General features: G+C 39.8%; 1 protein-coding gene across 1 annotated transcript in view; it reads right to left on the bottom strand.

The window, feature by feature from the left end:
- Positions 1-18,715, bottom strand: part of Tmem236 (transmembrane protein 236) — a 47,215-nt gene that overhangs the window by 27,043 nt on the left and 1,457 nt on the right. Inside the window, exon 2 of the mRNA XM_021194987.1 lies at positions 2,554-2,626. Coding sequence (XP_021050646.1) covers positions 2,554-2,626 — 73 coding nt within the window. The remainder of the gene's footprint in view (positions 1-2,553; positions 2,627-18,715) is intronic.

Below are 18,715 nucleotides of genomic sequence, written 5' to 3'. Positions count from 1 at the left end.
GAAGAAAGAGAAGATAGAGCAACCTTCTGTAGAATGCTTATAAAGCCACAAGGATAAACTGTGTGGTGTGACTGAGCACAAGGTACGCAGGTAAAGTGGCAAAACAGGAAGCACGGGACAGGTCACTCACATGGACACCGAACTTAAAGACAACTCTATTGAAACAAAGGACTGGGTTTTACAAAATGGTTCTCAGCTCATTGTGAAACAAAAACAAAACTTGGCCCATCCCATCCCAACACAACATAAGAAAAGCCTTCATTAAAGCTGGACTGTGGAGCCAAAGGAAGAGGAGGAGGAGGAGAACACATTGTCAGGAAGATGAGATGAGAGCTTTAGGACTTGGCACTTTAGATTCAAAAGTCATCTCAGTTCACTCACTAGAAGCATTTTGCACAGATGAAAGAGTTGGCTAATCAGAAAATTTTAAGAAAAACAAAACAAAACAAAACCTTTTCATCAAAAGACACCAGTAAAATTGTGAAAGCAAGTGCTACGGTGAACATGTTACAGTACATACATTTTAAAAGGGTTGTAATTTCACATCAATTTTAAACAAGTCGTCATTTTTGAGATTATAGTGTAATTACATCATTTCCCTTTCCCTCTCCTCCCTCATAATTCTCCCATGCCACCTCCTCTCCACCTTACTCTCTTTCAAACACTCTGTTTTTCTTTAATTGTTGGTGTGTGTGTGTGTGTGTGTGTCCTAAATACATAAATACAACCTGCTCACTCTATAAATAAATTTTAAAAGATAAGCAAAGATGAATGAACAAGGATGAAAAAATGTGCAACCTTGCTAATTTGGAAAAAAATGAAATCTTAAAGTCCAATAAGTTTCAAAAATCTGTCCCTCGAATGAGCTAAAAAAAACAAAGGACGAGTCCTATTAAAGAACAGGAAGTCTGGGGATCATTCTCTGCTCCTGGAGTCTTCAGAAAGACATCAGCACAGTCTTCTTTGATCCTTGCTTGGCATCATGACTGTGTCTGGTGGTTGGCTATTGTATAATCTATAACTCATCTATTCTACTCCTGTGTGTTAAATCAAATGATGCACATTAGTTCCCGGAAACATTAGCTTGAAATGGCAACAACTGAATTTGTCATCAAGAACAGAACTGACCAGACTGAGGAACTGGCTGAGCAACAGAGTCCTTGCCTCAAGTGTGCGAGGCCCCCAGTTCCATCCTCAATGCAGCAGCAGCAACGGCAGAACAGTACCTGTTCAGCTAAAACGGAAGTTGCACCATTGGGCTGGGCTGGTGTACCTCAGAGGTACAGTACACACTTAGCACCCATAAAGGCTCAATCTCAACACAACAAAATAAATGAATCATAATAGCTTCAAGATGAAATACTTGCGTCTGTAGCAATGGACATAAGTGAACCATATCTGGACATAAACACATGAATGACCCTCACGTCATACTTTTGAATAAAATAGGAGTCATACATCATTATGGGATCAATAAGCGTAGTTGCGTAGTTGTAATTTGACTTCTCCTAATAGAAAAATTCCCTGATAGAAAGTAGGTAAATGACTCTGTTGTAGAGGTCACAGTGAAGGACTCTGCTGTAGAGGTCACAGTGAAGGACTCTGCTGTAGAGGTCACAGTGAAGGACCCTGCTGTAGAGGTCACAGTGAAGGACTCTGCTGTAGAGGTCACAGTGAAGGGAGGGAGGAAGGGGAGGCCTGCAGAGCCAGTGGGGATGCTGCTCTTCTGGCTGCATTTCATGACCTGAGTTCAGGGATCAGTTTTGCAGCATTCTATTGATACTATACAGCTGTCCTTCAAGTAGGTTTCTCTTTATGTGTGGCACTTCAGTGGGAATTTAATAAAAGAAGAAAAGACATTTATACAATAGGTGAGACATTTTAGTAAATAACAAGAGAAAAGCTACCATATCCCAGGATGCTATCACTTTATGAACTGAAATTAGAACTCTTGGGACCACCTTCTTCACCCCTCCCCACAAGTGATGCTGTTCTCTGTCCCAGTATCTTGTAAGTTAAAACATCACTGGTAAGGTCTTTCCTGACTTCTATGGAAAGTAAGGGACTTTCAACCTGTGATTTTGCGTATGATAGTCCTGACCTATGGTCTGGTTGTCTGCTGGAAACCTTTTGAATTCATATTTCATCAAAACAAAAGTCTATCAACATAGTTAACATGTGCAAACTATTTATCAGTGGGTGGCTTAGCAAAGATAAGTGTGTAAGAATGTAGATCGACTGCCACTCTTTACTCTTTCTGACTCTGCAATATACTCTTATATCATATACACAAGCACAGAAGTAATATTTGTTTTAAAAACTAAATGCCAGACTACCCCTCAAATCAAAGAAGTAACAATTATCATACAATAAAGAGTGTGTGTGTGTGTGTGTGTGTGTGTGTGTACGCACATGTGCACATAATCAATTTGGGAGAAGATTGGAGGAAAGTAAACCACAGAAAATGATTTGGGTATGCTACTCTCTTGAAATTCAAACCATGTCATTTTATGTTCTCATGCTCTTGCAGCAGAAGGAGTCAGAATCGCATACCTCGGTGACTGCTATGGAGAAGCTGAAGCTGGGGAGAGTGGTGAGTACAACACACATCACCAGAACAGGTCGCCTAGCAAAGGAGAAAAAAAAAAAATAAGCAACAGCAATAGCACGGCCTGCCCACAGTTCCTGTTAACATTTTGCTAATTTTACAGTTCCTCTTTCATTCATCTATAGCTTTTTCTAAGAAGCTCACTGGTTCCCTATTTCCATTTCCCAAATGTTTAAGCATGGCAAAAAGTAACAATATGCAGAAAAAAGGAAAAAAAAAGCAGAATTCCTTTCTCTAACAAACAGTTGGGAGGATTCCCAATAGCCCAAATAATTAGTAAACTAGTCACTGAAATATGAAATAAATATCATAATGTATTTTATGACAGGGAAGAATCAAATGGATGCTTATCATCCTGAATTAACAAGAAACAGACAAGTGCTTTGGGGGTGTGAGTGCACACACGGAGGGGCAATAGAGCATGCATGTGGAGGTCAAAGGATAGCTTTTTGTTTGTTTGGTTTGGTTTGGTTTTTTGAAACAGGGTTTCTCTGTGTAGCCCTGGCTGTCCTGGAACTCACTTTGTAGACCAGGCTGGCCTTGAACTCAGAAATCTGCCTGCCTCTGCCTCCCGTGTGCTGGGATTAAAGGCGTGCACCACCACGCCCGGCTAGTCAGAGGATAACTTAAGGATTAGCCTCCTCTGCACCTTGTTTGTGGTTTGGTTTCTCATTATCTCACATCTGGGTGTGCTAGACTAACCCATGAGTTTCTGGAGTCTCCTGTCCCTGCCTCCTAACTCCCCATAAAAACACTAAGTCTGGTCCTCTATTAGGGTTCGGAAGTCCAAGTCCCCTTGCTTGTGGGATAAGCACTTTGCCTAATGAGCCATGTCACCTGCCTAACGAAGCTTTTTTGGTCACAATAAAATATTTATCTCTCCTTTCCCTGAAACCGTACCTTAATTACATTCATATAAAGTGCTCTTCAGTATAAGAAGTATTGAATATTTCAAAGTATTAATAATTCCGCCTTACTTCTGCATGCCTCTCTTATCCCAGCTCCGTCTTAGACTCAACAAAATCAACAGAGGAGACAGAAGCCCCTCTGAAGCCAGCTAACACTGGGTACTGTGGGATTTAAAATAGGCATATCAGAACTAGTTATGTCGTACCTTTAATAAAATAAATATAAAGAAGGAAACTGATTGCTTTGTGTCTCAGATCAGAACTACATTCCTCCAGGATGAAGCTACCTGAAGGACCATGGCTAAGGGACGGCAGCTAAGTATGTGTGGGGTCCCCATGCTCATAGCCCGACTTCTGAAAGAGGAGAATGTCTAGAGGATTATTCCTTCTGTAAATAATCTCCCTCAATTACTGAACCCATTTCCATGCTTTTAATTACTAACCTACTTGCCCAGGACACTTAACACACACTGTACTTTCCCCTCAGCTCTAGACTCAGACATGTCTACCTGAAAGTTTAAGAGGCAGTCCAATGTAGATATATCTAAAAAGAATGAAATTCCTCCCCCACACTCACTGTAACCCACCGCCCCTCCCCCACACGCACTGTAACACACTATCCCTCCCCCACAGTCACTGTAACCCACCACCTCGTTCTCTCCAACTTCCTGCGAAATCCAAGACCAACCCAACCTCTGCTCACACCAGAGCCCGTCCTGCGTCAGCTCCCACTTGTAATTTTTCCTCACGGGTTTCCTGTTAGAGCTTCCGTTCTTGAAACCATCTAGTGTCTTCCTCTCTTGATCTCTGCCTTATACCTTGGAATAGGGTCTCTTGTTGTTCCCGAAGTTCACCATGTCAGCTGGACTTTGTGTCCCCACAATGCTGGAGTTATAGTACACACATGCAGTCATGCCAAGCTTTGTACACTCGGGCTGGGGATTGACACTAAGTTTCTCATGCTGGCACCCTTACCCATCTTGCCACCTCCCCCGTAGTCACATTTTAAAATGTAAAACACATTTTGTTACTGTATCTTCAAAAAATCGGAGGCTGGAGACAAAGAATGGGGAATTTGTTCACAACAGTACAAAGATTCAGTCTTGAGAGAGGAAAAGGTTCATAGACAGATGGTTGACAGTGATAGTTGCCCCGCAACACAAATGCATTTAATACCTCTGAGCAGTACACAGAATGGTTCTGGTCATAAATTTTATCTTAAGTATAATTTACTGCAATCACAGACATCTCTGATGGACATGCAGTGCATTTGAGATACAACTCATCCCTTTCACCCTAGCCCATGCTTTCTTTCTTTGAGAAATCCTTGCTCCTGTTTTTCCTTATTTAAAATGATCTACCTTTCCCCTACTTAAGTCCAGACACTCCAACTTTGTGGTTATCTCATCATCTCTCCTCTCTGGCTTCTCTTCAGTCACACTACCCGTTCCTTTTGCTAGGGCCTCCCTGCAACATCTGCTTTCCTGTCTCCACGCTGTCATCTCCTGCCCCACATAGGTGCCGTCCCCACATTTCTTCTCTGCCTGATTTGTACATTTGACTCTTATTTTAAAAAATAAAATCCAAGATTATTTATTTCCTTCCTTTAAAAAAATTGTCTTATATAAATAAGTATGAGTACACTGTAGCTGTCTTCAGACACACCAGAAAAGTGCATTGGATCCCATTACAAATGTGGTTGCTGGGAATTGAACTCAGGAACTCTGGAAGAGCAGTCAGTTCTCTTAACAGCTGAGCCATCTCTCTAGCCCCTATTTAACCCTTATGATGACCTGAAATCCTGCTGCTTTTCTTCTGGCTTTGTTGCTTTTCCTCTTCTTCTTTCTTCAACTCACAAAACTGAACTTATTTATTCTTTGTTTCCAGCATCTAGAATACTATTTTCTGAATCTTTTTATGTATAAAATCAGTTGGGAATCTAGTAAATTCTGAAGTAACTTCTCAGGATAAAATCTATAATTGATTAAAAATAAAATGCAAATAATTAAAACGAATGAAATTAAAATCATCTATAACTCTTTTAAAATAATTCTATGTCTCCAATCTTCTTACAGAACTATGTACAATGAATTCAAATTCTCTTGGAATTTTAAACACAATAATTCATGTACCTACCTACTGATGTTCTTTCCCAGTTGTGGAGTGCTTAAAGCTTGATTGCAAATTGTAATCACTCATAGTAACAATGTAGTTACTACTGAATATCGATTTTAATGAATAGATTACATAATAAGTTATAGTTCCTAAACATAGTGCTATAGATTGTTGCCAACATTCATATTATGTAACATGTTACAGAATATGTAACATGTAATTGAAGTAGCATTTAATTATAAGATATGTATTTATTAACTATTCTATTAGTTTGGTATTGTACTGTAAAATAGTTGCTATGTACTAATAGAATAGTTAATAAATAGATACTAACCCCTATTTATGTTTTCTTTAATGGGTGTCAGAAATCTTCAATTACTGCTAAGTCCTGCTTATAATTTATTAATAAGAGACATGAATGAATTGATATGCTTACCCAAAAGACATGATGAAGTCACAACACCCCAGTACCTTGGAACACAGCCTCATTCGGAAACAGAATTTTCACACAGAATGATCCAACTAAAAGAAGATCACTAGAATGGCTCCTAACTCAATATGACGAATATTTTTATAATAGACATGGAAACATTGGGAGAATCTCATGTGGCAATAAAGGCAGAAAGCTCAGTGATCCCCATATTCGCCAAGGAATGCTACAAAACCATCTGAACCCAGCAGATGTAGGACAGAGGTCAGGAAGAGAGGTCACTCATATCCTTCAGCATCAGCCCAACTGATCTGTCTCAGGCTTCTGGGCTCTAATCCAGTGAACAATAAACTTACCTTGTGTATATAGCATGTGGCTGAGGGCACTTTGTTGTAGCATGTCTAGAACGTAAGCCACTGAGCAGGAGAGATGCTGCTGAAATGTCTGACAATGCAAACTCAGCTTGGGAAAGGAGTAATGGGGAACTTTGAGATGCACCAGAAAAGTCTAGTACACCTTGGAGAGGTTGCTGGAAATGTAGATGGTACAGGAGATCCTGGGCAGGGCTCAGAGAAAATGTCTATTGTCTCAGAAAACAGACATGCTTTTGTGAACAGAAAAGTGCTAGAAGTTTGACTGGCAAAGTACTTCTGGTGTGTGAGGTAGAAACAAGGAGGACTTTATTGGGACCCGGAAGGAAGGAGGTACCTTTTATAAGATGGCAGGTACCTTGGCACAAGGAAAACTGTTTCAAAACATCAGGATGCAGAAAGCAGGCTACAGCTGCGAGCAGTAAAAGGGGTGGTAGATATTCTTCACGTGGCAGTGGACAAGACGCATAGAGCCCTAGAGTTGAACCTGGGGAATATATGCTTTTCATTCTCCACTTCTAGTCACCTACTTACAGTAGCCAGATCTCCCTCCTCTATGATCTTCACAGCGGGGAACCAAGGGCTAAAGCATGAGTGGAACCTTCCAGGCCCAAACAACAACTTGCAGGCAATGGATCACATATAGCAGCGCTGAGGCCGCTATTCTCCTCAGTATTTGTAGTAAAAATTAACTATAAGGAGCAATACATTTTTTAAATTGTGTGGCAGAAAAGAAACTAGAATGTTAATGTTTAGAAAGCTCCTGCCCCATCCATATTGAGAGGGGGAGGGGTGGCAAAAATGTTCAGAAGAGAAGATGGAGATTGAGGCATGTGACTTCAACCACATCACCAGAAAGACTTGAGTGGAAGATGAGAGACAAGGGCTAAGATGAAAGAAAGTTGTTTGGCTTCTGGGACTCTAGGGAGGAAGTAAGCTGGTAGAACTATTTAGCTACAAACATGTTATTGCAAAATAGGGAAGAGTGGCTCTAACTCATTCAGAGGCTGTACAAACTGGGGTTTCCTCTATGAATTCAGAGAGCAGAGGCTACCAACCATGAACCAGCATCCTGGTGGGCCTGGAAGGTGAGTCCAGAGAACAGAGCATCCAGCCACAGAAAATCCTCCTCAAGCCTTCACACTGAATGGAATGTTCTGACCTCAGTTGGATCATTCTCGGAGCCCATGGCTTTCCCTTTTCATCAAAGAATGGGTGATGCCTGTTTTGTCCCACCATTGAATTTTGGAGGCAACATACTTTTTAAAAGATCTGTAATTTTTTATGTACATGCTCGTGTGTGTGTGTGTGTGTGTGTGTGTGTGTGTGTGTGTGTGTGTGTGTGTGTCTGAAAAAGTCAGAAGAGGTCATCAGTTCTCCTACAGCTAGATGCTTAAAACTGAGCTTGCATTTTCTGAAAGAGCAGCAAGCATTCTTAGTCCTTCTCTTCAGGTGCTACAATCTACTTTTTGTCTGGTTTCACAGGTTCAGTGATAAGGAGGAATTTTGACCCAGGACAAGTTCTTTTCTAAGTCTTCCTTATAAAATGGCGATTTGAGGTACTTTGGAATGATGTTTAGACAAGCTTTGAACACAGAACTGATCCTGAAATGAATAAGACTTTTTTCAAGAGGGTAGAATGAGTGTTCTTTCTGCAACAAACAAATGTGACATTTGAGGGTTCTAAGGGTGGTATGCTGTGGAGTAAGTTTGTGTTCCAGTTATGGTTGAGTCTCTATCTCTAGTCCCTCAGAATAGAAACAGAATAGAAATTTGAAAATACTTTATTAAAGTAAAGTAATTAAGTTAAAATAGGATATTAGGATAGATTTTAATCAATATGATAGGAAGATTTCTGGAAGCAGAGATGAACAAAGGCAATACCTGGAAGGATGTCATGTGATCATGGAACTCAAGACCAAGATGGCTGACCACCGCTACATACTCCCCCGTGGGCATGGAACACACTCTCCCCAGGTCTCTTCAGAAGAAACCAACATGGCTAATTCTTTGACTTCAGACTCCTAAGTGTCTAAGGTTTTGAGAGGACAGTTTTGTTTTGTCACCAAGTTTATACACTTTGTTCTAGCAAGTTTCAAATGCTGCAGCATGACTTTAGACGATAAAAATTTCAGCTAGAATATTAGCAACATCTTTGAAAGTCTACTTACATTTAAACTAACCAGATGCCACTATATACATACTGTACAGAGGAAAAGAAGACCTGTCATGGTGGCACGTGACTTCAACAGCCATGGTTACTGAAAGCACAATGAAAAGACTCTCCCAAGAGTTGAGCCCAGGATAAGAAGACCAAGCTCAAGCACAATGAGGTAAAACTTCCTGATTGTGCAGCAAGTTTGGCCCTGAGATTACTCATGGAGGAAGCTTGGTGGGTGGAGAGCTCAGACAATTTACTTGGGAAATGAGTCTCTGCTAAGAAACCTGTAAGATTCTCTTTTCCCTATGCCATTAAATCAAAGTTTCCTGTCAGAAGGCTCCCTTGAATCTGTTAACTCCCCCAAACAAGAGCACTCCTGTACTATCTTCTAAGTTGCTACTGATTGCTGAGGACTTCAAAGAACATGTGTTTCTATCACCCAGACCCTACAAAAGCCTCTCGCTGATATTGAAGCTGATGAGGAAGCTTTAATTCCAGATCCTCCACTGGAATGTAAAAATTGAGCTCTAATCCAGGGTGTTCTGACTACAAATCCCATGTTCCCAATGGCTGTGATGCTACACAGCTCTTCCTTTCTGTTGACTTCTTTAGAAACACATTGGTCTTCTCCCTCTTCTTAAGACATATGTGCTTCTTCCCCAGTCAGTTCATTATCTATCCTCACCCTCATCTACCCTCTTCTTTTCCATCTCAGTTCAATTTAAGTCTACACTGTGAGCTTTTCTCTACTCTGAAACCTGTGGCCACACATACCCAAGTTTGAACACCTGCTTCATTCAAGGTACCATGGTGAACTGATCGAGTGATACAGGGTGGGGCAAAAAAAGAATAATTTTTAATGTGGATGAGGGAATGTTGTGTGAGGAGCCACATCAAAAGCCAGGCAGTGCAGTGCGTTCCTACCATCTCAGCAGAAACAAAAGAAAAATCTCACATCTCTGCTAGCCACAAGAGCTAGATCCTCATTCTATGAGAGATGCTATCAAAAAATAAAATAAAATTGGACAGCAATAGAGGAAAACACCTGGCATCAACCTCCAGGCTTCACACATACATACATACATACATACATACATACATACATACATACATAGGTGCACACACAAGAATGCATGTACATACATGCATACCAACACATAGACATGCATACAGACATACTTTCATACAGACATACAATAAAAAACTCTCCCTTACTGTCAATATGACATCAATATTTTCCATGCATAATTGTGTAATTTCTACAGTAGACCACAATCTTTAAGGAAGTGCCTAGTGTGGTGAAAGATTTCCCTATAATTGTTTTCAAATGAAATCAACTAAATGAAGAATTTGTATAATGAGATAGTTTGGAGAGGAATATCAGTGTCAGAGTGTAAACAATCTTACATGCCAGGGATATGGTAGTGAGTATCCCTCGTGGTAGTTTTGGGACAATCCTTTCAGGTAGTGAATGGCTAATATGGAAATGTTTAGTTAGAAGAGGATTGTATTACTGAGAAATTGGGAATTGCAAAGAAATCAAATCGATAAAGCTATAGCTATTTATGCAAGCCCTTATTTTTCTTAAATCATTAGAGTGCATTGGTAGATTATTGTGAACCTGAAGAATTTCTGGTAAGATACTTAGGCTAAGACATTTTATGTGACTTGACTGGAAATAAGGAACTTACTTCAGCCCACTTGCAAACAACAAAGAATAATGTCAGGCCATCAACTTTCAAAGTGGCACCATCAAGAGTTTAAGGTTTCAACTGAATAGAGAAGTCATTTAAACTGGTATAGTTATGTTAAATCAGGATAAGAGTAAACTAATGGAAGGCAGGGTGGAGACTTCCTGCTGCACTAGAAGCCCCGCTGAACATCAGAACTCCAGGTAGAATGCCTATCTGCAGACCCCCCACCCTCTCAGTACCCCTACAACACTCTCCCTAATTCTCCCTCCCATCCTCACTGTTGTCTACCAGCTGTCAAGATGGGCAGAAGCTTTGCCCCCTTCTCAACAGCAGACCATGCAGGCCAGAGACCAGCGAGAAAACAGCAATCAAGGAACAAAACACCCATACAATAAAGCCCAGAAATCAGCACCCAGACCTGTAACCACCCCAAAGCCTAGACACCAGCATAAGAAATCAGCACCCAGACCTGTAACCACCCCAAAGCCTAGACACCAGCATAAGAACACAATAAACAAACCCTGAATATTCTAACAGAGCTGAAACACAAGAAAAATACCCTAAAATGAACTTTATGAAGATGATAGAGATCCTTGAAGAAGAAGTGACTAAATCACTTAAAGAAATCAAGGAAAAGGCAAACAAAAATTGGAAGAAATGAATAAATCTCTTAAGGAATGCCAAGAAAGAACAAAAAAGAAACAAATAAACCGAGTTGAAGGAAATGAATAAAAACATTGGAAGCCTGAAAACAAAAATAGAATAAAGTTCCACAAACTGAGGGAAATCTAGAAATGGAAAATCTAGGTAAGTGAACAGGAGCCACAAATGCAAGCATCCCCAACAGAATGTAAGAGATGGAAGAGAGAATCTCAGGGGCAGTAGATATAGATACCTCAGTCAAAGATATGAAAACTAAATAATACTGACACAAAACATCCAGGAACTCCGGGACACTATGAAAAGACCAAACGTAAGAATAATAGAAGTAGAAGAAGTAGAAGAATCCCCCATTTCAAAGGCATAGAAAATATTTCCAACAAAATCATAGAAAAATTGTCTAATCTAAAGGAGATACCTATAAAAGTAAAAGAAGTATACAGAACACCAAATAAATTGGACCGGAAAAGAAAGTCCTCTTCAATGAATAACAATCAAAATACTAAACATACATACCAAAGAAAGAATATTAGAAGCTGCAAGGGGAAAATAGCAAGTACCATATAAATGTCGACCTATGAAAATTACACCCAAATTCTCAGTGGAGGCTTTCAAAGCCAGAAAGGTCTGGACAAGTGTCCTACAGACTGTAGAAGACCACTGATGCCAACCCAGAGTACTATACTCAACAAAACTTTCAGTCACAATATATAAAGAAAATATGATATTCCATGATAAAGTCACATTTAGAAAATATTTATCTACAAAACAACTACACAGAAGATACTAGAAAGAAAAAGAAAAAGAGGTTAATTAACTACATTCTAAAAACACAAGAAATAAATACTCTCCCACCAGAAAAACCAAAAGAAGGGAAGCACATAGACCTACCACCACCACCACCAACAACAACAACAACAACATAGCAGAAATTAACAATCATTGGTCATTAATAGCTAACAATTGCAATGGTCTCAGTTCCCCAATTAATAAAACACAGACTAACAGAATGTATACTAAAACAGGACCTATCCTTGTACTACACATAAGAAGCACATCATAACAATCAAAGATGATATTACCTCAGAGTAAAGGGTTGGTAAAAGATTTTCCAAGCAAATAAATATAAGAAACAAGCTATTGTAGCCATTCTAGATTCTAACAAAATAGACTTCAATCCAAAATTTCTCAAGAAAAGAGGAAAGGAAAAATCCACCAAAATGACTTTCCAATTCTTAACATCTATGTCCCTTGGGCACCCATATCTGTAAAAGAAACACTATTAAAAAATAAATCATACATCAAACACACACATTAAGAATGGGAGACTTCAACACCCACTCTCACTTATGGACAGGTCATCCAGACAAAAACTAAAATAGAGAAATACTGAAGCTGCATTGTAAACCAAATGGACCTAACAGATATCTACAGAACATTTCATACAAACATAAATGAATATACCTTCTCAGCACTTCGTGGAACTTTCTCTAAAACTGACCAAAAGTCTAAACAGATAAAAGAAGATTGAAATAAACATCTGCTTCCTATCATACCGTTATGGATTACAGCTGATTTCAACAACAACAGCAGCAACAAAACAACAAAAGCCTATAAACTCAAGGAAACTGAAAAACTCTTTACTGAGTCATGGCAGAAACAAAAAAATGAAAGACTTGCTAAGATTTAATGAAAATAAATGTACAGCATTCCCAAATTTAAGGGACACAATAAAAGCAATGCAAAGAGGAAAGTTCATAACACTAAGTCCCTTCATAAAGAAATAAGAGCGATCTCATATTAGTAACTTAACAGCACTCCTGAAAACCATAAAACAAAAAGAATCAAGCACATCCAAGAGGAGTAGACAGTGGGAAACAATCAAACTGAGACCGGAAATCAGTAAAATAGAAGCAAAGAGAACAATGTAAAGAATCAGTGAAACAAAGAGTTGGCTCATTGAGAAAATCAGCAAGATGAATAAACTCTTATTCAAACTAACTAAAAGATGGAGAAAAAAATCCAAGTTAACAAAATTGAGAGGACATAAAAATGGATAGGAAGGAAATCCAAAGACACATTATGTCATGATCTAAAAACATATACTGCACAAAACTGTAAAATCTTAAAGAAATGGACAATTTCCTTCATAAATACCACTTACCAAAGTTAAATTAAGATCAGATAAACAACTTAAATAGACCTATAACCTTGAAAGAAACAGAAGCAGTAATTAAAGTCTCCAAAGCAAAAAGAGTTCAGGGCCAGATTGGATTAGCACAGAATTCTACCAGACCTTCAAAGAGTTAATGCCAATACTCCTCAAATTATTCCACAAAACAGAAACAGAAGGAATGTTGCTAAATGTATTTTATGAGGCCAAAATACCTTGATAGCCAAACTACACAAATATTCCCCTGGGAAGGGGAAACTGAATAGATTATGTGGGTGGACTGGGCGCAGGTAGGAGTGGGAACAGGGGGAATCAGGAGAGTGACAGAGGCACTAAGGGAGAAAGTATGGGGAGAGATGATTGGAATTGGAGGGAGACATTTGTGGGGTAATAGACCTAGTACAGTGGAAACTTTCTGGGACTTATAAGGGTGACCCTAATGAGGACTCCTAGTAATGGAGAATATGGAGCTTGAGCCAGTAACCAGGCAAGGCTTCCAGTGATAGGACTGGGGCACCAAGCCAACCACAAAAGCATTGACTGACAATCTATGCTGCCTGCAAGATGTGTTCAGATAAAAGTGGTGCAGAACTTGTGGGAGTGGCCAACCAATGACTGGTCTAACATGCTGCACCAGCCATGAAATACACAGCACTGTCCAGATAGCCAGGAACCAGAAGCAGGTCAACCCGGAAGCCTAGAGTAAAACCAAACACAACTGCCCCCCCCAAAGTCAATGAAATAATGAAATGATTCCTAATGATACTCTGCTATACTCATAAATTGGTGCCCAGCCCTATTGTCTTCGGAGAGCTTTCCTCCAGAATTTGGGAAACCCTGAAGAAGAGATGAAGGAAATGTTGTAGGAACCAGATGGGTTGAGGACACCAGGAGAGCATGGCTCACAGAGTCAATGAAATAGGGCTCATAGGGGCTCACAGAGACTGAAGCAGCAATCCTGGAGCTTGCATGAGCCTATGCTAGCTCCTCTGCATATATATGTTATGCTTGTTTACCTTGGGGATTTTGTAGGACTCCTGACAGTAGAAGTTGGGGAGCCTCTGACTCTTTTTTCTACTCTTGGGACCTTTTTCATCCTACTGGGTTGCCTCGTCCAGCTTTGACATGAGGCCTGGTCTTATTGCATCATGTTATGCCTTGTTCAGTTGATATCCCTGGGAGACCTTTTCTGGAGGGAAACAGAGGAACAGTGGATCTGGGCGAGGGGAAAAGTTGGAGAGAGGATCCTAGGAAGAGTGGTGGCTGGAGGACCAGAGTTGGGATGTGTTGTGTAAGAAAAGAATAAATAAAAAGTTGGGGGAGGGAGAGGAAACTACTGAATTCGGGTTTAAAAATACAACTACCCGTTCAGTTGCCTGTTCACCTCAACTGTGCTGAATGCATTCTAACGACAGAGAGGTGAGTGCACTCTGACATTAGTGCACTTTTGGGCTTGTAGGTGTTACCTCAGTTCAGGATAAGGAAACCCCTCTTTGAAGTAAGTCTTCTAAAAGTTTCAATCAACTAGAACCTTAGTTGTAAAGCAAGGAGTCAGTAGTGTTGAATTGATGGTTGAAGTCAGTATTTGAATCAAAAGGATATCAAGATATGATATCCAGATATTAGAAAGCCAGCTATCATCCAAGGAGACTTCTAAAACTTTATAAACCCAGCAACCATGGGCATGGAGGACTGGTGGGATTCTGCAAACTGAAAACCCCCCAAACAAACAAACAACAAAACCAGAATGGCTAGAACCATGTCTCAGCCCAATGGGGTGACCTGACTATATTCATCTGTCTGAGAGGCTTTGGCACAGATGCAGTGTGCTCGGAGAAGTCACCCTGAAAAGACATCACAGAAATGGCAGCTTATAGTTTTGACAATGAATAATGTGCTTAAGGAATGATAGAGTGGGGTTCGGGGAGTGATAAGCAGAAATCCTGGCCATGGTCAAGCTCACTGATATATAAAGGGAGGTAAAGTCTCGAAAGAAGATTGGAGGGAAGGCACACAGTGGGAGATTTTGTCTGATAAATAAGGAAGACCATTCTGGTGATTTAAACCACAAAAAATACTAAGCTCCCTATTTTAAAGAAAGAAAAACAAGAGGCAGATGGTCTATCTATCTTGTACAAGATGGTTTAGACTCTGAGCTCTGGGATTTCTTCCAGCTGCAAAGTTGAATTTTAAGGGACAAAGTTGATGTTCAGAAACCTTATTAAAGATGGCTACAGCTGCTGGGTGGTGATGGTGCAGGACTTAATTCTAACACTCAGGAGGCAGAGGCAGACAGATCTTTGTAAGTTCGAGGCCAGCTTGGTCTACAGAGCAAGTTTCAGGACAGGCAGGGTTACTCAGAGATAACATGTTCAGGAGTATGTATGGCACATTGGAGGTGATCAACAATGGTTTGTTCTTATGCCACTGCCTTGAGCATAGCCTGATACAAAACAGCAGTAAAATCACAACAATCTAAAAGGTCACTTCAAAGATGGTCTTCCAAACTTCACACTGCCACACATTTCTGACACATCATATTTTGAAATAGTTGTCTTATGAGAAAGACTAGAAAGAATTCCTGAGACACATCTCTGGACCCTGTGGCAGTCTAGGCATACCACATATCCTCCAGAGCTAACTGTCCCCAGTGAGCCTTCTGAACTTCCACAAAAGGGTCTCTCTCAAAGATTGACATAAGCACTTAATTATTTACTTAAGTAGCTTTTTTATTCTACCTTGCCTCTCCCTAATCCATAGGAATGATAACAGGCAATCAAGAAAGGACAACAAGTCTAAAGGAATGAGGAAGTGTTTGGTACAAGTGAAAGTTCAATCTCTTCTGATGATTTAGTGTATGTCTTCAGCTCCAAGACATGTTTCCTCTTCATAAAAGGAGAATTGTGGCCACCTGGTCAATTCACAGCACTGTCCAGCAGGTCACAGAGAAAAGGAAACCCAAAGCACTTGTGTAAATGCAAAAGTAACTTCTGAGGATGTAATGGGTTCTCATGTTCAAATGACAAGAGATCCTACAAAATACTTCAAATTCTAGGAGAACCACTGTCAGCATCTGCTTTTCTTTGGTTTTAGTCTGATTTATTTTATTTCTTAAGATTATTTTAAGAATTAAACAAGTTCACATTGTAAATGGAAATAATCATCTCAACTGAAGGTCAATATCACTGGTATCTATATAAAGCCTCAAGGCTCTGTGCCAGTGACTTCAGATGCACAATCTTGTGTGTCGTGTGGGTTTTGTTTTGTTTTGTTTGTTTTTGTTATCCAAATTCTCCCAAATGGAAACTAGATTGTCTCTGTTCGGTTCTTGAGAAAACTAAAGCTCAGATAATATAAATCACTCACATCAGCAAATGTCAGAACTAAGATTTGAGTCCATGTCTGTTCGTGGGACATATGCTTGACGAGCTCTCTGGTATCTCGCTCTCTAAAGACTAGTTTCATATGGTTCATGTGATCTTTCCCAGATGCTTTCAAATAGTCTCATCAATATCAAACCTATGAACTTAAGGATCTATAAAACTTCAAATAAAAAACTATCTACCTAGTTACTCAATGAGAAATAATAGATTAAAATAGTAACAGTTATGGTTTTTTTAGCTGTCTTCATGAAACAATTAAGGTTTAATACCCTGTATATGACTGCCCTTGTATAAATGCAGGAGTAACTTTGAAGTTGTGATGTGTCACTATGCTGCCTCCCATGTGTTCAAATAACAAACAGGTTCCTACAAAATATCACTGGCAGTTATATATGAGTACTGCTGAAATGAACATCTTTGAGCAAATGTTCATTCTAATGTACATTCTAATGTCATTACAGTAAACGATGCTTGACCTTCAAAGTCAAAAAGGAAGGAAGGAAGGAAGGAAGGAAGGAAGGAAGGAAGGAAGGAAGGAAGGAAGGAAGGAAGGAAGGGAGATATTCATAAAATAGAAGAAATTGCACAGAATTGGATAGCTCTGGGCTTACAGATCTTGACAAAGCTTTCATTTTTAGTTTCTATTTTTTCAGATACAATGTGAAGGCATCAACACCTAACTTCACTACATTGCCATAAAGTCTAAATTTAGCTTTGCTGAGTGTGTAAAATGCCTACAATTGTTTTAATGAGCTGTTACCTCTCTTTAACGACCCTAGAAGGTAACTACAAGATAGTGTTTGTGAATGAGCCCATGAGGAAATAGTGGCAGAGTTCACCGAAATTACAGATAAAGTGAAGTCTATGTAAAGCCACTGATAGCACCTGAGGCCAGCCTCACCCACAAACAGAAACCAAAGTGTGGGAGACGGTTCCAACCAGAAAAAAATACTGAAAGATGAAGTTCTGGCAACTAATCAAGATGCAGGGACTATTTGAATGGATATAAAAATGAAGTTTGAGTAGATCCCAAAAGGGATGAGAATTTTCCATGCCCTGAAGATTAGGAACAAAGGATTTCTCTTCTACTCAACCTCAGTTACCTACAGGCCTGAGAGCTTGTTCATCAGAGATAGTTTGGAAGGTAGTTGGAGTATGAACCATGGTATGAGATAGGCCAAAGTCCAAAGCCCAGTTCTATCACTTAGTAGACTGACCTTGGAAAAGTTGCTAAGTGTTCCTGAGTATCAGTTTCCTTTGGGGAATACTAATGACACACTCATCACAATGTCTACTTTTTGAGGTAAGGCACCTGTATGAAGTGATCCACAGTTGAAAGATAAACATCCATGTATAACACCCTCAGCATACAGAATCTGTGAAAAGGCCATTATAGCTTAATACCCATCATATTGACAATAAATTATATGGGAAATTTTAACATCTGAATAACAAACATTTGGAGCATGAAGTACTGGAGATATGGTGATTTAAAAAGAAAAAAAAAAAAACAGCAAAACCAAGAGCCTTGAACAGGGGCACTGCAGTGGGCTATTATCCTGTACTCTCACTGCCATTTGGAACTGCCACTATCTGCCCCAAATCCTTTGCTCAACTAACAGTCTTGGAAAGTCAAAGGAACTTGGGGTGTATGGTTCACCTCTAAGACACCTCCTGGTGATATTGAGATTCAATCCAAGGGTGGAAAGTCTCTGCTTCACCCCAACCACAAAAAAAAAAAAAAAAACTGATTTCCTTCTTCAAAGCCTTGTCCTCAGGGAACAGAAGGTAGCCTGGCCACCTCCAGTGTCACACCACCCATACTTCAGCTCTCCGTGTCAGCATCCTTCCCAAGATTACTACATCATTGTATGTATGGCTTTTACATTTCTACTCTAAATTATATTACAATGCTTAGCTCTTCCCTGTTCAAATTTGCTCTGTATTGCTCACCCATGAAGTAAAGGATTACTAACGAAAAGAATTTAACTTATTAAAGAACATAACGACATTCCTGATGGGGGAAGAACCAGACTTGAAGATTTAAAAAATACAATAGTAGCAGGTTGTTCTCTAGCTCATCAGTCAAAGATGAGAGGTAATGCCCAAGGAGGAGAAAGAAAAAAGAGAAGGGGGAGGAGAGGGGAAGGAGGAGGAGGAGGAGGAGGAGGAGGAGGAGGGGAAGGAGGGGAAAGAGAAGGAGGAGAGGGAG

This window comes from Mus pahari, chromosome 3, assembly GCF_900095145.1.
Source record: "Mus pahari chromosome 3, PAHARI_EIJ_v1.1, whole genome shotgun sequence".
NCBI classification, from domain to species: Eukaryota; Metazoa; Chordata; class Mammalia; order Rodentia; family Muridae; genus Mus; species Mus pahari.
The sequence above is the reverse complement of the archived record's forward strand: the minus strand, read 5'-3'. Positions and strand labels throughout refer to the sequence as shown.